Consider the following 23,855-nt stretch of genomic DNA (forward strand, 5'->3'; position numbering starts at 1 on the left):
ACAACTAAGGTCACTATAAGTTAAAATACCGATATGCAACTAATAAAAAAACTATGCATGTACGTTTTACATACGAATAATAGCTATATTTAATCGGATTAAATGTATTCTATTTTTTTTTTGTAATTGTAATCGTTGAAAAATAAATTTTTTAGAAGCAAATTCTTATTGTTCAAATAAGACAATGAAGCAAAATGTAAAAATATGTAATTATATGGGACCAATAATATCAATATATTCGATTTTCGCGCGTCGGACGGAGTTATATAATTTTACATTTTAATAAAAACACATATTGTTCCACAAACTATTTTAGTTGCATTATTTTTTGGGATATTCGTGGTCGGGACTTTATTATAATCAGGGATGGGTGTAACGGGTTATTACACTTACGTTAAAACTAAAATTTATATTCAACCTTAAAAATCAAATATCCTTATTGTGAATCTTAGTCTCATAAAAACATTCGCTCGCTATCTCCCAATTGTATTTTAAACTATAATTAAAAGAAATCGATTTTTTTCGATAAATTCGAACCTCTCAAAGGATAACCGCACAAAAGGTGGCAACTCCAACAGCTGGCGGATGTAAACAACGTCAGGGGCGCTGGCGCAGGACGAAAAGAGCGGCTGAGAGTGCCCGAGAGAGAGCGCCTTCGGGGTGGGAATTACAAAAAAATCGATGAAGGACTATCAGCAGGAAGCTCCAAGGAGCCGATTGACTTTGGGCCGTAAAATGATTACGGGCTAAAAGGTAAAAAACACGTCGCGCGCGAGTGAGAGAGGGCTAGTGCGCGAGCGAGAGAGCAAGGAGCAAGGAGCAACAGCAACAGCAGCGGAAACGGCTAAAGAGGAGCGGAGGAACAGCACGAAACGTTGGATAAACTGCGCTTAAAAAATCCCAAAAAATAAAAGGAATCGGAGTAAAAACCAAAATAAGGAAAATATTAAAGGAAGCCAGCTCGGGGCATAAATATTCGAAAAAATATCCAACAAAAACCGAGTGCGTGTGCGTGTGTGTGTGAGGCTGCCATAACTCCTGAAAATTTCTGCATACATATACAAATACAGCGAAAAATTCAAGGAAAGGGAAAGTCAAGGAAGGAAAACGCAAGAAAAACTATAAGAAACTGCTAAAGGATCAGCAGAACGGCGAAAATCCAGAAAAATGGCCTTGAAAAAAACAAAATGACAGCCAGCAACTGAACAACTTTTTCCGTTTCCTTTTTGGAGCTCTCAGCCAACAAATTGATTTGCACACACACACACACACACGCACACACGAAAATAGCTCCCTGAGCTGAAAAAACACCACCAGCGCAAACCGCCCTCCCCCCCCCTCCACTCTTCTCAACCGGAACAGCTCCTCTCGCTTTCCATTTTTTCCTTGTTTTTTTCGTGTTTGGAGCAGCCGGCACTGCGTTTAAAAATAGCCAAGGCTCTGGGGGAAAAAGGGAAATATCAACGGCCGATCCTTCAAAGATGGTAACGATGAACTCGGAGGCGGACAAAACACAAGCCACCAATGCCAGCAGTGCTCCCGCCAAGCAGCCAGCAGCAGCGACGCCGGCCGAGCCAGAGGCGGTGACAAAGGTATCGGCGACGTTGGCAGCCACCCCCCCAGCAGGTACACCCACGGCGGACTGCAGCAGCAGTAGCTGCAGCGGCAACAGCAGCACCGATCCACTGGCAGCGATTCCGCATCGCAGCGACGCCGCCACCACGACCCTAACCAATGGCAATAACAATGTGGCTTTCGTGGAGAACGAGGCAACGGTGGCGGTCACAATGGTGGGTGGAGGATCAAATCCAGTTGGAGGAGTAACCACATCGCCCAAGGCGGCGACAGCAGGAGCATCACCGAAAATTGCACCTGCAACGGCAGCGACAGCGGTGACAGCGGTGGCCACGACAACACCTGCTGCTCCACCTGCTGCTACTGCTGCTGTTCCGCCACCTGCGAAAACAGTGAATGCAGATGCCACCACCTCCACCACCCCCTCCTCATCGACAGCGGCAGCGTCAGCGTCGGCAGCTTCAACGGGCAGCGGCAAGCAGAGCGGCGCCAGTAGCGGCCTGCTGACGGTCAATGCCAATCATCATCATCACCATCACCACCAGCAGTCGTCGTCGCAGTCGCAGTCGGCGTCGCAGGCGCAGCAGCAGCAGCAGCCGCCACCATCGTCATCAACGACGCTGGCAGTGCCGTCGGCGTCGCAGCAGCGAGGCGGCAAAAATGAAGATGCACCCAATATTCTAGTGTACAAAAAGGTAATTCATATGATATTATATATTATTATATTATTAAATTTATTATTATTATAAAAGAAAGTGTTATGCTATTTATTTGTTTCTTTTATTCGTATTATATTTGTGCTATGTAGCAAGGAAATTGGACTTTAAGCACTTCACAATGTAAAAATATAGAATTAATTATCGTTATTCTGGTCAAATGCCGATTTACAAATGTTCTCTGGCATCCTTAAGTAGCTTCCTTTCTTGTTAAATTAATACGTTTTTCGTATAAGCAAGACACACATGTCTAGATCGATGCGTTTGGTGACATTTACTCATCATAATAAAGCCCATTTCAAGCCTGTGGTTTTTGGCCTAAATATAAGAGCTTAACTAAAAAAAATTTATATATATTTTGTAATAATATTTATGCTAATTTTAATATTAATCTTAATTTTATTATCAATCTTTAATTTATTTGCAGATGGAGGCCATCATTGAGAAAATGCAGGCGGAGACGACGGGCGTGGCCGTGCGCACGGTGAAGGCATTCATGAGCAAGGTGCCATCGGTTTTCACCGGAGCGGACTTGGTGGCTTGGATACTTAAGAACTTTGACGTGGAAGACGTGACGGAGGCCCTGCACTTTGCCCACCTGCTCAGCTCCCACGGTTACATCTTTCCCATCGATGATCATGCGCTGACCGTCAAGAATGACGGCACCTTCTACAGGTGATTATTAATATAAACATTAGGAGTTCTGTTATCAAGATTCAGGTTACTTACCTATATCGATAAACCCTACATTCTTAATCGCCACAGATTCCAGACGCCCTACTTTTGGCCCTCGAATTGCTGGGAGCCCGAGAACACGGACTATGCCGTTTACCTCTGCAAACGCACAATGCAGAATAAAACGCGTTTGGAGTTGGCCGATTACGAGGCCGAAAATCTGGCCAAGTTGCAGAAGATGTTCTCCCGTAAATGGGAGTTTATTTTCATGCAGGTGTGTTAAAAGTTGTATAAATTCAAATTACTACTACATAAATCTAAACATAAATTGTTAGAAATTTTAGCACTTGACTTATTTCATTATATTTAATTGAAAGTATTTTTTAAATATTTAACTAAAATTCAAATACAATTTTTATCAGGCTGAATCGCAGAGCAAGGTGGCCAAAAAACGGGATAAGCTGGAGCGTAAGGTGCTCGACTCACAGGAGCGGGCCTTCTGGGACGTACACCGACCGATGCCCGGCTGTGTTAATACCACCGAGATTGATATTAAAAAGGCCTACCGGCGGGGTGGCTCCAGCCACGGCACCGGTTCCGCCGGCGCCTCTTTGGCCAAGAATCCCGTGGAGCAACTAACGCGGATCATTGCCCTGCGCAAACAGAAGCTGGAGCGGCGCACAATCAAAGTGTCCAAGGCGGCCGAGGCGTAAGTATTGATGGTACAAGATACAAGAAGCTAATTTTGGGAAGCCAAAGTGTGTATATCCCTTGGAGTTTGCCAGAAAATCAAGGAGATCAAATTTGAAATTAATCAAAGCAAATCTAAAAATGCATTTATTTAAATTAGGAAAACTTTTCAGTGTCAGATTTATAATTATTAATCTTGGGAAATTTATAAAATATAAATAATATACAATATAAATATAAATATTTTCAAAATAATCAATTAAAGTAAATTTTAAAATGCTTAGTATCAGGTCTTTACAGCTTCATTGAGGCTGGCTAATAGACTTAGACTTAAAACTAAATTGAATTGATATAATCTTAAATAATATGTATTTTGCGCCTCAATTTCTAAATTTTCTAATCATTGTTTTATATTTTTATGTATTATTTTCAGTCTGGTTGCCTACTACGATCAGTACAATGAGTTTGATTACTTTATTACCTCGCCGGAGCTGCCGAATCCTTGGCAAACGGACAGCACCGAAATGTGGGATACGGAGAAAAATAGGTGAGTTTTCAATAAATCTAATAGTATGTGCATGAAAAGTGTCTAAAAGAAACCCAAATAACACCTAGAATAAATAAATATAGAATAATAATATAGAAAAACACGAGCTTCACATAATTTTCCACTTTTTTTTAAATATAGTTAATGTGTTTTTAACCAGAGACAGTAAAAAGAATAAGATACGTAACGGCATACAGAGAAAGAGCTCCAGAGCCACGCATTCTCAAGCATTCTAGATCGGCCATTCTGCATACAATCTCTAGATTTTAAGGCTCTCAAATTGGCGCAATCGAGAAAGCTCCAGAGAGGGCGAGGAAATAATTGGGATACTAAAACCCAAATGTACTTTACCACATCAAGCCTTTTAAAATAGTTCAGCTTATTGAACCTACAATTTCTGATAATTAACTATTAAAGTAGAGCTTTAACTAATGCAAATTTATTCGCTCTGCCCCCTCAGCAAAGAAGTTCCTGTACGGCGCGTAAAGCGCTGGGCATTCAGTTTGCGGGAATTGCTCAACGATGCCATTGGACGCGAGCAGTTTACCAAGTTCTTGGAGAAGGAGTACAGTGGCGAGAACCTCAAGTGAGTGAAGGAGACATTAATTCATTAGATTTAGGTAATACTCCCTTTCTGCCCTTAGGTTCTGGGAGTCGGTGCAGGAGATGAAGGCGCTGCCACAGTCGGAGATCAAGGAGGCCATACAGAAGATTTGGCAGGAGTTCCTTGCTCCCGATGCCCCCTGTCCGGTGAATGTAGACTCCAAGTCGGTGGAGCTGGCCCGCGAGGCGGTCAGCTCCCCAAACGGACCCAATCGCTGGTGCTTCGATGTGGCGGCCTCGCATGTCTATCACCTGATGAAGAGCGACTCGTACTCGCGTTACCTGCGCTCCGACATGTACAAGGATTACCTGAACTGCTCGCGGAAGAAGATCAAGTCCATACCGAATTTGTTCGGGGTGAAACGTTGAGACACGCTCCGGGGACTCCCCGTCATGGCAGTGGGCTGAGGCAGGGGCCCTTTGGAACAATCGGAACTAATTGGAAATTGAAAATCGGATATAAGAAATCAGAAATCGAAAATCGAACTCGGAATCGGAATCGTACTAGAACTAGGACTAGGACTAAGGACTTTGGGTAGGGGACTACTTTACACACTGTGTTTGGAACTACGCACCCGGTAGTGGGTGTGCTGGCTGCTGGGTACTCAGTACTCGGTAACTAACATCATTTGTATGTACTTAAACGTTGTTACTTATTTAATTAATTAGCTGCCACTGTGTCGCGTGTTCTCTCGATTTTAAAGTGTTTTTTTTTTTGCGATTTGTATAATTAAAAGATTGTTTGTTGATTGATTTTGTTACCTCAACGTGCCCACCGGGCTGCATTCCGGAGCCCGTGTCTCCCCGCAGACTTTCAGATCCATTCCAGATCCCAAATCCCAGGCCCTAGTCCTGTCCCTCATCCCTCCCAAACCACTCTCTAGCTGTCTCCCTCCTAATCAGACGAAAAGCAAACGCCACTTAAGATGAAAATAAGAAACTGCCAAAGGGTCGAATAAGAAGACAAAAACCAAATATGAAAAGTTGTATCGGTATCCTTAGAGATTTTAAAATACAAATTTATAAATTATTCATGGATGGACATAGTTTGAGGTAGATTCTGTGTGGTTAGGTTTAGCGTTTGTCTTAAGAAACGAGTAGAAATTACAACCAACACAATAATGATTTCGAATTCACAAACTCTTCGTTTCTTTTTTATTGCATACTTTGCAGCTGCACAATTAATGTTTTGACATCTCTAAGGATTCCGGCCCAACTATCTGAATATAAATTAATCGAAAACGAAAGCACAAGCAGAGTTTAAGACGAAAGACGAAACACCAACAACCGCCGAGACCTTATTCTCGTATTCATACTAATTATACAAGCAAATACGAATTATTATTGTAACCGAAGAAGCAAAACCATTGTAACCGAAAACACCAACAAAAGTACGATCAAATATGATGCAAAAGCCAAATCTTTAAGGTTAACTAAACCAAAAAAAAAAACCGAAAACCCCACTAATACATAGTATTTCAGCAGAGAATCCAAATCTTAAGACCTATGTATGTGTATTAATAAGTAATTTAGCCTTAACAAATAGGGTTCCCACACGGAAAACATACTACAATTTTAAAAGCTAGTTGAATTATGAATTGAAAGAGTAATGAAATCGAAACCGAAACCGGAACCAAAATCGAAATTTAAAACGCAAAAACAGAGTCATGTCGGAAACCTTTTGTCGGCAAATCCATCATCGGCGCAGCTTTTCAGCCAGAAAAATACTTTTGACCAAGTTCCTTTATCGTACTTCTACTCGTTCCTTCTCTTTCACACACATACCCAAGGACAAGGACACACACCACACACAGGAACACCACCACACTCACATATCGTTGAAATTGGAGAAAACTAACAATTCAATTGGGCCCAGTGTATGTGCGGGAAAGAGATGCTTTTGTTTCTAGTAAATGTTTAGCATAAATTATGTTTAGAAGAACGTACAGAGAGAGAGAGAGAGAGAGAGAGAGGAAAGAGAGGGAATAGAATGCAGTGAGAGAGCGGAAAGAGAGCCAAGTTCGGAGGGAGGCAGGATATGCGAGACTTAGGATAGATAGGGTCAATGGTGTGATAGCTTATAGGAGGTTAGAAAAACGAGAGCTTTACAAACAAATAACTGGGTTAGGCGGTGCGACGAGTCCACAACTATATAGGGTAACTGCCGGACTTGGTTCTCTACCAAAATCGAGATGATTATATAAAGAAAATTGGAATGGAGGAGGCTTACCCCCTCGGGAATACCTAATACCCAGGCAGCTGCGGTCAATGTAATCGTTGAAGTATGTATTTCCTAGACGCAATTAAGCAATCATCCTTTGAACTAAACTAAAACTTGGATCGAGATTTCATTTGGAACTACAAGCGAAAATTCTACATACATATATATATCTATATATATATTAAAAGCAATCATCTGTAGGTTCGTAATCTTAAAACTTACTATAAAGGAAGTATATAGTATATAGAAAAAGAACACTAACTCGTTAAGTTCCAAATCGGACAGCCTTTACTGTTTATTTTCTGAATACTAACTGTAAATAGACAGCTCTTCAAGAGAATACTTATTATAAAACAAAAAACAATCCAATACCACAGTTATTTTGACCGCAGCTGTTTGAATAAAATAGATAAACAGCAGCTACATATTATATATAATATATATATATATTAGAATTAGAGTAAGCCAAAGGAAAGGTAAACTAACTAAATTTAGAAATAAAAACATAAACACACACACCACACAAACACACATGTAATTTGCACACACGCATACTCTCCTGCACTCATGCTGCCTACTTTTGGGCAAAGAAAAAAAATAATCAAAGAGAGATCGAGCAGAGTATCCCCTAAAGACGATTAACTAAGCATTAAAGGTGTATTAAAGTACTTAATTAGGATCGCAGTGCATCGGCCTCCTTGTGTGTGTCTATCTAATTGTAACTGTAATTGTAACTGTACGTTTATATATACATATATCCAGATATATGTATATATGTAAATGGTGTCTACAAATTAACGAAAAAATAATAACTATAAATATACAATGTATGTATGTATGAAGTATACAAGAATACAGTAAAGAGTAAAACGTAAAAAAGATAAAACTATAAAGTACGATATACACCATATATCTCGATGTGCGTCTGTGTGTTGGTAGTGAAAAAAAAAAATTTAAATCAATTTCAAAACAAATAGCCAAAGCTAATAACTAAGTTAAGCTAAAGGAAAACCAGAAGAAGAAACCAACGTCAGTGTCTGTAATACTTTCCTTTCGGCTTTCCACTGTTATCGTTTGCCAGATTATAGGGTATATACATATACATACATATATAGGGACTGTTGGCCATCTGTTTTCCTACTCCCCACCAAAAGGAAATTTCCATTAAATGTAGCAGAAACTATAAAAACTCAAAATCAACTCGATGGAAAACTAAAAGAAAACCAAAAGAAATCCCCCTTTATCTGTTGGTGAAAAGTAATTAATTCAAATAATCAAACAAATATTCGATATACATATGTACGTGTCTGTTTGTAAACAAATCACACATACACACACACACTAGGTTAAAACAGCAGCAAAAGTAACAGCAAAAACAATAACTAATAAATAAATTACAAAACAAAACACAACAACAATCGCCAGCAAGGAAAACTATTAAGAAAAAGTGGCCGCGTTTATTGTAAATTGTTCAGCAAGAAAAACAAAACATAAAAAAAGAACAAAAACATTCAAACAAAACTCGAGCAAATAAATAAAAGCGCAATTTAAGCAACAAAAACTTAAAAAAAAAAGAAGCGAACAAACAAACTTTAAAACGAAACAATTAAAACTGAGACGCTAACTAACTAAAGCGAAAACACTTTTCTTGGGTCAACAAAATAGTGTAATTTTGTATTCGTTTTCTTTATTCTTTATGACTTGGCTCAAGTTTAGGTTTCTTTTTTAAATTAATTTATGGCAAAAGATGTATAAAATATTTTATATACCTTATTCTTTTATTTATTTATTTATTTTCTAGTTTTATGTTATCAGGTTTATTTTTAAAAATTTGTTGGCAAAACGCATATTGCTAGATCGACTTGCCTGGTGATGCTGATACAAAATAAGAGTTTCCTTGCTAAAACAACCAATAATTTAGATTTATGTACCTAAAGGTATTTAAGTTAATCCCAGAATTCTCTCCTTCAAATCGTCCCTAAACCCTAGATTCCGGATAGTAATGCTTATTATATTACCTCCCCCTAAACCTCCCACCGCCCACATTTCGCGATAACCGCACCCTCTGTTGTTTACCTTACGAGTATAGAGTATTTTTTGTATTATTTTTTAGCAGCGAGGCTGCGATAAGCCGGCCTAAGCTCAAACGACTTCCCGTCCCGCAGAGCGGCGGCAGTAAAGTTTAGCGGTGTCTCTGTTATCAATTTGTCTCCCGGAATATGGCCAAGACTTATCTAATTGGCTTTCGCAGGGCTTTCGGCTTAGATACAGATTCAACGGCCAGCGGCAGATGCATAGAGGCAGCTATAGATACAGATACAGATACAGATACAGATACAGCTACAGCTATAGATACAGATACAGAGACTTGGGACGTGACCAGCATTTTGCACAAGTTTTTCCGACTCAGCTTTCAAGGGGATGTCGTTGGGCGGCTACGGAGGGGGTCAAAAGGGGACCAGGCTGATCACGTTTTTGCTGTAAAACCTTAAATGGGGCTGTCTCCTGTCTCTTTCTTTCTCTTTGACTGCCTTTACCTGGAAATGAGTTCCGATTCGATCTATTTCTAGAGTCATTGCACTCATGGGTTCATGTGTTCATCGAACTATCTGTGTAACGGTATAGCAAATCATCCTGTCCTCTATTTCTTTCTTTCACTTATACCTATATAGCTGTCTCTCTCTAACCACATACCCCCCGGGTATCCCAGGGTAATTGCCTATTTGGCGTCTCATTCAGGGCAGCGATAATCCATTGACCCACATTTATTTTAATTCCACAGATCACGAGTTTAGTACAATACAAAATAATATTTGGATGACGCAATCGGGTTTTATTGTTCAAGTTTGACAGATTCTCAAAAATGTATTTTTCTGATAACAGTAAAGGTAAGGTACAGTCGGGATTCCTTTTAACACAAATGCTTAGCGTCTTAAATGTTTCTTAATAAAGCTTATAGCTTTATTCCAAATCTAATCAACTTTAAAATTCTTCTAAAATTTGAGATTAAGAATCTTTGAGGGTCCTAAATACATATTTCTGTGAAATCTTTGAGGGATTTTCAGACTTCCCCTGGTTTCCCAACAAAAAAAACTCCCCGCGGATATCGTAAAACTTAATCCCAGGATTATGCTAAGCCCAATTAACCATTCTGAGAGCAAACTATCCAACAAAAAAAGACTCAAATAAATAAAGGTAAGTGCAAAATTGTATCACTTGTCCCGCACACAATATGTGGCAGATAAAGGAGTCGCAAGATAGGGAGCCAGAAGACAGGGGACAGAAGACACCTCTTCTTATCAGTCCATTTAGCTTTCGTGTGTGCGTGTGCAGATCATAAAGCTGGAGCGGCAACAATAACAAGCGTTGGCCCATCGTCGCCTCAATGTGTCACATTGGCAATCAGATAACGGCATCTCTTATCAGCAGACGGCTGTGAGCGAGTGAGACAGCGAGAGAGAAAAGGCACGAAGGCGGTCTCTTCGGCTTCTTCGGCGTCACGATTCACACTTCGGCTAATCATCGGTGACCTACAGTGCGCGCGAAAGAGAGCGCCAGAGCGGAAGCGGGACAGCAATACTAGTTGTGTAGAGCAGTCGACGACAGAGAAGCTATCGTTACCAGTGATTGTCGTCACTGTGACTTCTAGGGTCTCCACAAAACCTAAAGAGAATTCTTTTGCTATCAGTTTACAATTTGGTGATGTTTCAGAAATCACTGGGATTTCAAAACCATTTAGAATATGCCTAGAAGTATGCAATGATATTTTGAGGTATTTAAAAAAACTTCTTCTCAAGCTAAATTTGTGTAGAAGGTATAAGTATATTTTAAATGGCCTCATACAAGATTGTATAAGTTTCTACCTTACAGTAATACTAACCAATATTGTGCAGTATATATTACTACACTGGTAAAAATAAAGTAGCCTTGTTCGGGTACCTTTTCCAAAATGTTAGAACAATTTTAGATTACCTGGAACGTGACTGCTGTGTTTCGAGTTCTTGTGGAGAGCACTTAACAAATGTACAAGTCTGTCTGAAGAAAAGACAACGAATTGGCACCACTCTCAGTGACCTCTTCACCGTGATCACCGTTCCCCAGCATCTTGCCGTCATCACTAATTTCTAGTGTGGAGTGTGGGGAGAGCAGAGCACGGAGAGCTTGCAACTCTCAGAGCATCTTCCCCACAATCAGCAAAAGCAAAAACAACCACAATGGGGGAAGACCCCAACGCAGACGTTGGCGCCGGCAGAGAGAGAGAGAGTCGAAGCAAAAGCTCTGCGATCCGCGGATCGGCGATCTCGCAGTTGTTTCTCAGCATTCTTCGTCACTGGTTCGATATTCAGTCCGCAGAAGAAACGGCACGGCGATCCGAAAGATAAACAGAGGCACGGAAGACAGAGGAACTGAAGGCGGAAAACACAAGACATAAGACAGAAAATAACAAAAATTGAATTCTATATACGCGAGATGTGTATATGAAGGCAGTTCCTGCTCTTAGACCGGTCGTCGCAATATCTTCGTCGTGTTCCAAAGTTCAGTGAACGAGATTGGGAGAGCGAATCGCCCAGGGAACAGGGGGGAGAGCGGGAAAAGAGTTTGTAGCCTAATCCGAATCCTGTCGAGGGAGGGAAGAATCAGGATCGCCTGGAAGATCTGTTGTAATGGTGCACAGGCGTTGGGTATTCTCTGAGCGCGGCGAGGATCCCAATTTCAGGAAGGAGCACTACGAGTACACCCAAAGCCAGCACCGATAGGACGGCGCAAAAAGGGAAACACTCTCTCCCAAAAGCAGTAGAATCCCAACAGAAGAAGGCCCAAAAGAATTCCCTCCCAGAAGAAGTCCGTTCAACTTGCAGCAATTATTTGTGCCAACGATCTCATTAGCCGCAGCCGCAAATAATCAAAACATAATAATAACAAATACCGAAATAAAAAAAAAAAAAACACAAAAAATAAAACAAAAATAAATCCCTCAAAAAACAATTGAAGCAAGCGCGTGCATAATTTTCAAATTCAAAAAAGATACATTTTCTGTGCCTTTTTGTTTTTATTTTGTTTGGTTTTCTTTGGTGCTCCCCAAATGTGAATAAAGTGGCAGCATTAGAGGCGGAGAATCGCAAACCTGAAACAAGTGAGACAAAAAAGAGAAAGAGAGAGAGCAGTGCGTGAGGAGGAGAACGAGACAAAGATCAGAAGCGGCCAAAAAAAACATTTTCGAGTGAGTACACTACAATTTTCCAAAATAATAGTAGAGCTTTGGGTAAACCTTCCAATGATTACTATTCAATTATTTAGATTACAATAATGAATATATGTTTGAGTTGGGATTTAACTTAAAGAGAAAGCACTCAAGATCGGTCTTATATTAAAAAAAATATATATACTAAAATATAATTTAAAAAAAAGTAAACATTCCGAAATTCTGTTGAGAAGATTTAATTCCAGACTTTAATTTAACATTTTGCTCAGTGTAGGTGTTGCCAAAAAACATATGTTTACCGCAAGTAGCCCCCTCACCCCACAATCCCCTTTAAAAATCCCCCACCACCCCCTAAATATTTCTAGGGCTATAAATAAAATGCATAAAATGGGGAAAAGCCAAAGGAGCGACGGGGACAGAGGAAAACTCATGTGCACACGTACGTGTTTTTCCCCTGCATACTTGAATAACATACACTGAGAAAACTAGAATTAAGTAAGAAGCTCTCAATACGAAGATTGTTTATTGCCTTTTTCAGAGACTTCTCTCACTCCTCTACAGTATTTTATACTACCTTTAGATTGTAATTGTAGTTCTCGAATTGATTTCTTTCTTTTCAAATTCAGTTATTTTCTTTCTTTTTATTTAATGTAAAATTCTCTCTGTGTATGTAGTATGTGGGCTATGCACATTAGAAATTCGCTTGGTATATCCAACCGGCAACTGTAGGAGTTATCCAGTCCGAGTTATATTTTATTATCAATGGGGAATCGCTGATAAACAGGTGTTTTTCATTTAGAACCTTGAAATAAAACCTACAAAAACCTAGGAAATACGGAAAAACATAAACAAAAAGTGTTTCCACACTTCCAACGAAACAATTAAATGAAATGCTTTTGTTTTATATATAAAAAATCAAAAAAAAAAAAAAAAAAATGAGAAGAATCAACAAGAGCAACAACAGATAAATAAAATTTATTGATAGCAGCCAAAAAAAGAAAATAAATTAAATGTTTTCATCTTTAGTTTCTATATATAGTCTCTTTGTACATACACACTTCTTGCGCAGTCCAGCAGAGAGAGAAGAACGACCATAAGATATCTGGAATAGCAAATTTTGTATGCCCTTTTGAAATATATTTTATATATACTTATGTAGTTGTCAAATTTGTATTTAATTTTAAAATAAAGTAAACAGTTTAATTATGACGAAGACTCGTCTGGTAAAGTTATCTGTGATTATGCATGCTGTTGTACAAAATGATAGAGTAAAGATGAATGAATATGAATATATATAAGAATCAGTTTCATAATGATTTCCAAAAGAAATTATTAAAGACTTTGCTACGTGACCGAAGGCAGGGAATACTTCAGTGAAGGCGGAGAAGGTCGACAAGAGATATCTTCTGGGGAAGCTTTCACTGTAGTCATAAGTCAGTCAATCGACTCATTCACAATTAAAGCGGCACTGGGATCTGATCAATTAATGCAATAATAATGCGGCTTCCATGTGGTGGAAGCATCAATGTTTCTGGTTCATGTAAAGCACTTAAATCATATAAAGGCGAATGTCTTCAATGGTGGTTAAACTAAAAGCAGCCACAAATTAATTGAAGCAATTTACCTAATAATAAAGAACTATTAAAGGTATATAGTAAATGTTTTGTGTTTAGTTTTAATGTTAAGTATTGTTTGGATTAAAGAGAGATAAAAGCAATTAAAAAAGAAACTCAGATAATATACATTCTTGATTTAAACACTATACGATCTTTAATTATATTATTCTTAATTATTTATCCGAAATACTTCCAAGACACCCAGAGCTAAGAAATATCTACTACCAAATCGAAGAACCCAAATTTGAATTCGAATCTACTTAGCTAACTAGCAACCATAGCCTTACTGTTCATGAAACTTAAATCCAACTAACCTGTACAAATGATGTCGCAAAACATTGAAAAATACGGTTATCCCAATTTCGTGATGGAGAACCAACCGGTAAGCTCACCAATTCTTCAGGATAAGACATCCCAAGGAACTAAATGGGGCAAAGATGACCTCTTTCCTCAGGATAACCAATTAGGGACCACTGCAAGCTCTGATCAGGAGTTTGAGTCTTGGTGTTCAAGTATTCTGGTTGAGACATCCATAGGACTTGAATGGGACTATGAGGGTCTCATTGGGCTGGGGGACCAATCGTGGGACTCATATGAAGGTCCCTCCCCGGTTACACAGCAATTTCAATGGAACAGTGAAGATTATGCCTTTCCCCTGGATCCATATTGGGGTTATTATGAAGGGCCATCCCTAGACTTGGATGGAATAGCACAACGACTTGAATGGAATAGTGAAGATTATGCCTTTCTCTTGGACCCATATTGGGACCCGCTTGAAGGTTCATCCCTAGACTTGGATGAAATAACACAAGGACTTGAATGGAACAGTGATGATTATGCCTTTCCCCTGGATAACCAATAGAGATGGCAAAGAAACCCGCCAGAAATGCTTTAAATATTGCGGATATTTGCCAGAATTTCGAGAGCAAAGCGACCTAGTCAACTCCCAACCCTGAAGCTGATCGAGTATATATTGATTCATATCAGATACATTTTTAAAGAAAATTTACACTATAGGAAACGGTTTATTAAGAAGACATTGGAACTCTTGGAGGTTTCTGAGTAACCCAAGATTTTCCATAGAGAAGAGACAATTGAAGACAAAAACCAATTGTTTTAGTGAACTCTAGACACCGAAGGCATTGCCATAAATCGACCCATATAAAATATATCTATATATATATATATATCTAACAACCAATGTTAAAGTCTTTCCTTTTCACAAGCTAATGAATTTGCAGTTTCATATCAGTTTCTTTCGGTTTTATCTACGGCAGGCCAGATCGGGCCAGTTGGAACGCATTCCTATTATATCGACCCTGGCTGTGTCTGATATATCCGACTCGGACTCCCTGACAAACTGGGCCAGACACTTCCCATGAATTTTGTGGGCGTCGGCTCCCACCACCCCGCTTTTGCTTTAGTTTTTATGATTTTTTCTCTTTTTTTTTTGTCGCGGCAATTAAGGAAATTGTTGTGCTATATAGATTGCCACACATCGGTTAATGGTGAGGGAGGTAGGGAGTATTGCCTGAGGAATTTTAATTAAATTGTGCATTGTTCTGGAATACATAAAAAAAAAAGGGAACTCGAAGAATTCTTATATTTATTTATTTATTTAATGCTAACTAATAGTTATAAACTAAAAGTTAACAAAGGATAATGAGCAATGGCTACCGAGGCCTTCCGCTCTACAGTGTATTAACAAAGATATGTGTGTGGAATATGTTATAATTAAATTTTATGTATGAGATTCATTTTGTGTAGAAAGTATATAATTTTATTTGAGTTTGCTGCTGTTGGATTCGCAAGGAGATGGATTGGGTTATCATTGGAAAAGCAAATTGTTCTAACATGTGAAAGTGCAGTGCAGTCTATTAAAATGTGTTGGATGTCTATCGCTGAGGTGTTGCAAAAGGGACAGATACTTGTTAGGGATCTATTCATATAATGGGCGTTTGTGAGTTGTGTGTGTCCTAGTCGTAGTCTATTTATTATAATTTGTTGTTGTCGGTTGAGGTTTGTGGTTTTGAAAGAGAAGTTTGCTGGGGTGTTTAGTAAGATCTGTTTGTACCATTGGGTAGTTTGTGATTGAAGACTGTTCAGTTTATCGGTATAGTGTTTTTTAAGGAGTTGTGTGATGTCTTTGGTGTTGAAGTTGTCTGTAAATATTAGAGGGTATTTGTGTGTTTCTTTAGCTGCTGTGTCTGCTCTCTCATTGCCTTGTATACCTATGTGGCTAGGGATCCAAATTAGTCTGATTTTGGGAAAGAGTTTGGTAATAAGTGATCTTATTGTATTAGGGTAGTAAGAGTAATTGTTTATGTTTGAAATGGATTTGATTGAGGAAAGGGAGTCCGAGCATATAGCATATTTGCCGGGTGAACCAGAGCAAATTTTTATAGCTTCATGGATTGCAATTAACTCACTAGAGATTACAGAGGAGTACTGGGGAAGGAGGCCATATTTGATTATGTCAGTATTGTTGGTTACACTGTAGCTTACAGTGTCATTTGTTTTTGAGCCGTCTGTGTAAATGAATTTGTGATCGTGTAGGGAGTTTTTAATAGAGTGGAAGAGCTGGTGGTATGTTATAGGTGAAGTTGTGTTTTTGTTGTATAGGGAAAGGGAGGTGTTTGTGGCTTTAAGAATTATTCCCGGATTGTATTTTTTTGACGTGTAGAATTTGGCGGGAGAGAATGGAAGGGAAAATGATTTGCAGGAGTGGATGATTCTGTCTAATGTGCTAGGGTATCTGTAGTTTCTTTTTGTTTTGACTATGGATTTGGATAGTTTGCCTATTGGGGAGTTATGAGAGAGAATAAGTTTAGTTCCGAGCTTGCTTGTTAAAAGTTTACATCTGTTTTCTAGTGTATTAATTTTAGCTTCAATTAGCAGGTTAAATGTGTGGGCAACTGGTAAAACAAAAACTGATACCACATGCTACACTATTATTATTAGTTTTATTTGATATAAACAATATCTAGAAGCTTGCAGTTGAATTTACTGGCAATTTAATCCAGCAAAAGTCTTGACAATTAAAGGCATTCTTTACCTGGCAACTAATGGCAATCTCAGCTATATGGTATAAACACACAATGTCATACGTACTTACAGGGTATCTGCTATATCTTTTTAAAGGGGCTTTAAACTGCAGTATCCGGCCTTATCTGGTCTGGCTAAGCCCCCGGCCGAAGATTCCAGGCCAACTGCAATCTAGGCAGATTTGCCAGTCCCTCCAGATATCTCAGATATATGTATATCTGGGTCTGAATCATAGCCATAGTATACGGAATGACGGCATTGCCCAAAAACAAATAGGGAAATTCATTTGAATCATATATACTTTTATGGCTTTGTTGTTGTGGTTTTCAGGGGTAATTCTTTGTAAATTTTGTAGGGTTTTCTATATATATATATATTATATATGTATATATATTTACCTTTTGAAAGTAAGTGAAATAATTTAAAGGTCTCCGGGGAAACAAAGAACAAAATGCAAATTAAGCGGTAACAACAAGAAATGCATCTCCCTCGAAAATAACTTGCGGCCAGTCATCAGAAATTCGATATGCTGTGCATAAATTGAGTGTATGCATATGCTATATATTTAGTGTGTTCTGGTGTGTGATCTCTGCACTTGGCTGATTTGTACTCCAATTGGGTTTCTGGGCCACTGCTGACGCTCGACTCTCGATCAAAGTCTCTCTCTCTCCCCCGTCTCTCTCTCTCTCTCTCTGTTTTCAAAGTCAAGCTCAGCCGGTAATTGCCACATTTATAAAATATTATATATATATATATTTATCAGTATATATGTTGTAGTACCTTGCCAGCTTTTTTTCTTGGTCGGCTTTCCCTTTGGTTTTCCCGTAATGCCGCGGGTTTTTCTTGTGGGCGTCATCATCACTGACAGCTAATTTGTATTTTAGCCAAACATTTATTATTATCTTTTTCAATTGTGTCTTTTTTTTGTGTTGTTTTTTTGCTAGTCAGCTGCCGTGTCAGGTGGGGCTGCACATGCAACCGATAAAGAAATATATCTATATACATATTGCCTTGTTCTGGGTAGATAAATAATATCAGACATCTGGTCAATGACTCGTTGCTGATGCAATTTGTGCCTGATAAATATTTAAAAAAATATATATATAGTATATATAAATACGTCACGTGGCACTACGCAGGCCGGAAGTTTATACGGAAGTTTAAAGCTAAAGATTAAGTTTTTATCATCTTTAGCTGTGTTTCTTTAGCTCAGTTTCTCGATTACAGTTTCTTTTACTTGGGCTATTTCAGTTTCTCAGTTAACAAAAATTTATTAATTTAAAGTAACAAAGACCCTTTGAAAAATACTCGGAAAAGTTTGATATAAATCCTACTTTACTTCTCTAAATAAATATTTCGCGAAAGTTCTTGGGGAAATACAAACCAAAAGAGTTTGTTTATAAACTATACCAAAACTATATTAGGTTTGCTTACTTTTCGTGTAAACACAGACAAGTTGAAAATGCCTCGAAATTAGTGGGAAGATACTGCTTGTTTATGGGTTTCGATTTGCCCTGTTCGAAGGAAATTCAAGAGCAAGGCACAGGTTAATGCGCTCCGATTTCTTTACGCAAATCGGAGTCAACCTAAAACGGAGACAGGCACCCAAAAAACAAAAAACATAAACCAGACATTATAAATTAAGAACAGCATTAAATCAGTCAAAGGCAAAGTCAGCTAACGGGAGAGTCTGACTTTTAAGAACAAAAGAAGTCGGGAACAGGGGTGGCGCATTTTACAACCGCAGTTGTATTTGAGCAAAGTCGGGGCGTTGTCTTATCAGTGTGCATATATATAGGGTATATATATAAACATCATATTTGCATTTGTCATATGAGCTGAAGGGGAGATGCAATTAAGTATATCTATTGCCTGGGCTCCATTCATTGAGATGCCCAACGGGTTTTAAATTATAATTGCAAATTATATTCCATTGTTGCAAGAAGGGCTTGATTTTCTCGATTCCCCCCCGTGCAGATATCTTTAGCATTTTAGCTTTAATCCAGATGCTTCAGATCGGGCAATATCTGTTATCGGTATCTGGGTATCGCTCCTCTGTGCCTTTGGTATCTTCTGTTGCCAGAGTTCAGACAACTTTCAGATAAAGTTCAAAATATTTGAGAAGCCCGTTCAAGCGCTGTATCTTCACATAGATAAAGCTATCGGACAAGGACTTTAATCGTTTTATATGCACTCTTTCTCTCTGTGTATTGGATTGTTTTTTTCTGCTTAGCTTTCATTCGAAATGAAATGCAATTCAATGCTGGCCAGTGCTACCTCTTTTGTAACCATTCAAGGCGGGTTTATAGATTATTCAAGGCAGAAATTTTAAAATGCTTGAAAGAAATAATATATATATTAAAAAATGATATAATTTAAAACTCAATAAGAAAACCCGCGGCATAAATGTAATGTTTAATAAGTATAAGGAATGAATTCTTTCTTATACCATTTTCCCCTTCCAGGGTATATCCACAGTCCATTTCAAAACGCATTTCGCGTTGATTATGCTATAGGGCCAGCTTTTTTGCCCGACGCTTTTCCAGTCGGACTTCAACATTTCACCGGCTCAGATCGCCACGAATTGGTTTCAGCCCGTCCAAGCTGGCTTTAATTCTTGTGTGTTTTCGGTTTTTATTGCCTTTTGTTTCTCTTTTTTTGATGATTTTGAAACAAATAATTACTGTATAAAAAGTACAAATCACGTGCGTCGTCCTTATCGCCCAAGTGAACCGAACTCGCCTCTCGTTCTTGCCCATTGATAAGGCATATTATAGTTTGTGGAGATCGAGTATACGCCATGTGATCCCGCCCTTATCTCTGTGCTCTGGTGTAAGATTTTTATGAACCGGGGAAAAACAGAATCATAAAGACGCTACTCGCTAAAGCGGCTAAATAACAACAAAACTATAAATAAAAGGCACATATATTACAAACTAAAAAAAGAGGAAAACAAACAAAAAATAAAATAAAGAAAACAAATACTTATAAATATAAAGTAAAAATAAATTAAGTGTAGTTTTAACGATTTAATGAATAAAAGAAAAACAGAAGCTAATTAATTCCAGTCGAGAAATTCCAAGATTGATGGAGAAAATGTTAAACTTTTTTTATAGAGAAAAATTACACAACAATTTGTTGTTGTAAAATTACACAACAGTTTGTTGCTTTAATAAAAGTAAGGAGAAAACATAAAGGTTAATAAAAAAATTAAAAATTAAATATTTTAAATGAAGCAGAAAATAAAAAAAGAACCTCTTTAAAAATATAATTTGTGTTTGTGTTATTATAATAACTAATAAAAAAATATACCAATTTAAGTAAATTACTTTATATATATTTTATTTATTCTTTCTTTTGGATTTGAAATACAATTTTTTCCAATTTCATAACTTATTTTTATACCTTCAAAAAATCAAAAGATTGCATCGTTTTTTCAGCCACTAAAGTCATTGAATAAATGTGCTAACAATTAAGAACAGTAAATGAAAATAAGACAGTAATAAATTAAGCAATTGATATCAATAAAATCAAAATAGAGAGCGATTCTACAGGAGAAAAGCGACATTTATCGATATGCGCGCCGTCTACGACTTGTTGCTGAGCAACGCCTTTGATCCCAGGTACGAGTTGTACTCACTATATAGACCACAACATATACACACACTCAAATGCCGTACACACATACATATGTATGTATGGGTATCGGAATATGATACATCTGGCCCGGCAATTGAATGCTAACCAATGTTAATTGGACTCCAAACGAGAAATGCTTAGCAAATATTTGGTTTCCTTCGCTTCGCTCTGTGACGCAGTTGATTTTATTGGAACGGGGCGGGACGACAATGTCTCGGCTATCAATGTTTATATTATAAACCTAATACGATTTACGGAAAATATTTGCCAAACCTATCGAGAAACAGCAATTAAACACTTAAGTCATCAAAAAGGTTTTACTGCTGGGCTTTTGGTATCTCCTTAAGCCTTGCGTTTATCCTCAGTGTAGGATTTAACAGAAGGTTAAGGTTAACGTTAAACGATAGACGGATAAAGTCACTGTTAAACTCCCTGATAAATACTGTTAAAAATTAATGGTAAAAACAAATTGACTGGATAAAGAATAACAGACTTGCCAGGGTAGATAACCATATAGCTTAATTCTTATAAGTTAACGACCACTTAACAGAGGTTTAAAAGGCGTTGTAATATTAAAAAACTGAAGAAACACTAAATAATGTTTTACAAGGTCTATAAAAGCATTTAATACCGTTAAATTATTAACTTTCGGTTTCTTATATATCTAAATTATGAAATTGGTTCGGCGCTAATCTAATGCAGAGATAATGACCCTATTGTTTGGTTGGATAGGAACCGCTTCAAGTCCCATGCCTATTCATTGAGGATTAACAATTGAGAGCCACCAATTAGCCGATATTCCCATAGAATAAACATGAGTCCTCTAGACGGGCTAAATTACCTTCAGACAGAGATAAGCAAAAAAAAAAAAAAATTGATTACACATTCCGTTGTTATGTTTTTATATATTTTGTCGCTAGAATGTAGCCAATTATTTTTAAATGTAATAAAATTTAGTAATTTAGATGGATTCAATAAGTTTTCATTTTTTTCAAGTATTTATTTAAATCTCTCTTTTTAAATAATTGTATTTTAGTTATTGTAAACATAATAAGGTGATATTATTTTCATTATTACACAACTCCAATACTTTTTGGAATATTTAACAAGTTTTCCAACGTTGTTGTAACAATTGGTTTATAATAATTTTATTGTAATTATTTATTAATTATTTTATTGATTACAAGAATTTATACAAATCTCCCCTGCTTTTGTATTACAACAACATTGGACAACTTATTTAATAAATTGTTGTAGTTTAATTGTATTACAACAACATTGGACAACTTATTTAATAAATCAATAGAATGAATTAACCAACTCGGTTGCTATATATAAGTAATTGCATTAAATTATTCACTGTGTAACCCCGGACTCCTTCTCTTTCTTCCAGTATGGTGCTACAGAACCACAACACGGTGGTGGCTCGCTCCACCTTGACACCGAACAGCAGCAACCAGAACTTCGGCTCCCATCCGCTGGGCCTCCATGGCGGATCGGCTATGGGCGCTGGATCTGGTTCGGGATCCGGACGCAGACCCTTGAATGCTGGTCCCAGCACCCAGCGTCCAATTGTGGACCTTTTGGTGGCCATGGTGGCCGTGCCCGTGCTTATACTGTGCGCCTTGCAGCTGGAGAAGAATCTGCGGGACAATAGCGCCGAGTCCCGCTGGCTGGTCTTTGCCCTGGGCATTGGCATGCTGGTGATCAGTGTGATCATTTGCGGCTATGTCACACACCGCATGGGCGTCTGCATTTGGGCGGGACCCATCGACGAGGCGGGCAACCGAGCCACCAACGGAGCCATGCCACATGTGAGAGTCTGTAAAGCTACCTATTTAGATATGGATATATGTATATTAACTTGCAGATCAACTCCCAGAACGATGTGCTGCGCATTGTGGACTCCCTGCCGCCCAGCTACGACAGCGTGGTCAAGTTCGAGCTGCCGCCGCCGGCCTACGACTGCCTGGTCATTGACTTGGACCAGTGCAAGGATCTGGAGCCGCCGCAGACATCGGCCAAGCCAGGTGCCGGTAGCTCCGTCTCCATGCCCGGAACCACTCTGCACATCTAGGGGAAGGGGGGTGGAGGCGATGGAGGAGAGAGAATTAAGAGATTTTTCCCCAAAAACAAACTGGCAGCGCAACGGATTTCTGTACTTGACCCCAAACACGACGAACCACAAGAAACAAGAAACAAAAACAAATGCATAACTATACAATTTCGATACGTTGTTACCAGCAAACTTCTCGAGAGGCGAAACCCATTACTTAACCTGTGAGGCATTGAGAATGCCTTGGCTTATAATATTTCTGGGCAAGGAAGTTTCCAAATTATAAACCCAACAATTTGCTTCCAGTTTAGTTCACTTCTTTTAAAATCTGTTTTGTATATTATATATATTTGATATAGCCTTTGATTTCCTTTTTATATTTTGTAAAATTTCCCTGAATCCACACCAAGCCTAGTTTATTCAAATCTCGACAGGTTGCTGCTAAATATCGGCTACACTTCTATATACTGTTAGGTTTGGCCAACTGCCAGCTTAGCTAAGCATTTTGGCATTGTATTTACTTTGTTTTTAAGCAGCTAGTATTGTAACTCGTAGGACCCACCATCCTTTTTCTCGCATTGTACATATAAATCTATAAATATAAATATAGTTCTTCACACAGCATCTAGTCCCAAGTTGTAAATAGCAAAAAAAAAAAAAGTGAAAAGAGATGGTAAAATGACCTAAACCACATGATGCGCCTGAAAACATATACCACTTAAAGATATAGTTACTTAATGAAAGCCAAGGAAGGGCGGCAATCAAACTACAACCACTACAGGGTAGCACTTAGTCTTAGTTCTGTATATAATTATATATATATATATATATATATGTATATCTGTATATTACAAATATAATAATTTTAATAGCCATAACGATAGCGATGTCGATTGCCAACGAATGTTAAAACAAACACAAAAAGAAAACGTTAAATGTTGCTTTCCAGAAATAAAAAATTCCTATTAAATTTATTGAAGTCAAAAACGAATGGTTTTTTATTTGTATTCCATGAGCACGGAGATTAAGTTTGTATTTTTTTTAATGGTTTTACTGATCTCTGGTACTATGTTTTATAATATATTTCTGTGGGAGATGCTTAAAAGTCTTAATAATTAGAAAAATACAGATTTAGAACAAAATGAAACATTAGAATGTCTATCTATATATGTATGTCTCTCTCTCTAAACGATCTTACGAGCCAAATGTACTTGCCGAAAAATTGCACACTTGTGTACATATAATTCCCAACTGCTTCTAACATACCTG

At 38.1% G+C, this 23,855-nt stretch overlaps 3 protein-coding genes across 4 annotated transcripts; all 3 read left to right on the forward strand.

Annotated features, from left to right (window-relative positions):
* Positions 1 to 726: 726 nt before the first annotated feature.
* Positions 727 to 7,453, forward strand: RSG7 (Regulator of G-protein signaling 7). Its single transcript, XM_017170329.3, has 7 exons — positions 727 to 2,270; positions 2,719 to 2,966; positions 3,057 to 3,240; positions 3,389 to 3,675; positions 4,090 to 4,203; positions 4,664 to 4,789; positions 4,848 to 7,453. The coding sequence occupies exons 1-7, from the start codon at positions 1,482 to 1,484 to the stop codon at positions 5,173 to 5,175; spliced, it is 2,076 nt and encodes a 691-aa protein (XP_017025818.1). The 5' UTR covers positions 727 to 1,481; the 3' UTR covers positions 5,176 to 7,453.
* A 3,887-nt stretch (positions 7,454 to 11,340) lies between these two features.
* Positions 11,341 to 11,785, forward strand: LOC121502114 (uncharacterized). Its single transcript, XM_041774965.2, has one exon. The coding sequence runs from the start codon at positions 11,692 to 11,694 to the stop codon at positions 11,782 to 11,784; it is 93 nt and encodes a 30-aa protein (XP_041630899.1). The 5' UTR covers positions 11,341 to 11,691; the 3' UTR covers position 11,785.
* Positions 11,786 to 12,106: 321 nt separating this feature from the next.
* Positions 12,107 to 23,560, forward strand: LOC108077049 (uncharacterized). Of its 2 annotated transcripts, none has more exons than XM_017170221.3 (3): positions 12,107 to 12,248; positions 21,924 to 22,344; positions 22,401 to 23,560. In XM_017170221.3, exons 2-3 carry the CDS (start codon positions 21,925 to 21,927, stop codon positions 22,605 to 22,607), a joined length of 627 nt encoding a protein of 208 aa, XP_017025710.1. In that variant the 5' UTR covers positions 12,107 to 12,248; position 21,924; the 3' UTR covers positions 22,608 to 23,560. The 2 variants fall into 2 exon arrangements, with proteins under 2 accessions (XP_017025710.1, XP_017025689.1); XM_017170200.3 differs by lacking the exon at positions 12,107 to 12,248 and adding an exon at positions 20,324 to 20,514.
* Positions 23,561 to 23,855: the final 295 nt, after the last annotated feature.

The sequence above is a fragment of the Drosophila kikkawai genome, chromosome X, assembly GCF_030179895.1.
Source record: "Drosophila kikkawai strain 14028-0561.14 chromosome X, DkikHiC1v2, whole genome shotgun sequence".
Classification (NCBI taxonomy): domain Eukaryota; kingdom Metazoa; phylum Arthropoda; class Insecta; order Diptera; family Drosophilidae; genus Drosophila; species Drosophila kikkawai.

Bases quoted from the DNA above. Each gene is read 5' to 3' on its own strand.
- RSG7 (XM_017170329.3), top strand. From the start codon at position 1,482: ATGGTAACGATGAACTCGGAGGCGGACAAAACACAAGCCACCAATGCC. The intron at 2,967-3,056 runs GTGATTATTAAT...TAATCGCCACAG, and splicing joins AATGACGGCACCTTCTACAG to ATTCCAGACGCCCTACTTTT. The intron at 4,790-4,847 runs GTGAGTGAAGGA...TTCTGCCCTTAG, and splicing joins TACAGTGGCGAGAACCTCAA to GTTCTGGGAGTCGGTGCAGG.
- LOC121502114 (XM_041774965.2), top strand. From the start codon at position 11,692: ATGGTGCACAGGCGTTGGGTATTCTCTGAGCGCGGCGAGGATCCCAAT.
- LOC108077049 (XM_017170200.3), top strand. From the start codon at position 20,468: ATGCGCGCCGTCTACGACTTGTTGCTGAGCAACGCCTTTGATCCCAG. The intron at 20,515-21,923 runs GTACGAGTTGTA...TCTTTCTTCCAG, and splicing joins AGCAACGCCTTTGATCCCAG to TATGGTGCTACAGAACCACA. The intron at 22,345-22,400 runs GTGAGAGTCTGT...ATTAACTTGCAG, and splicing joins CCAACGGAGCCATGCCACAT to ATCAACTCCCAGAACGATGT.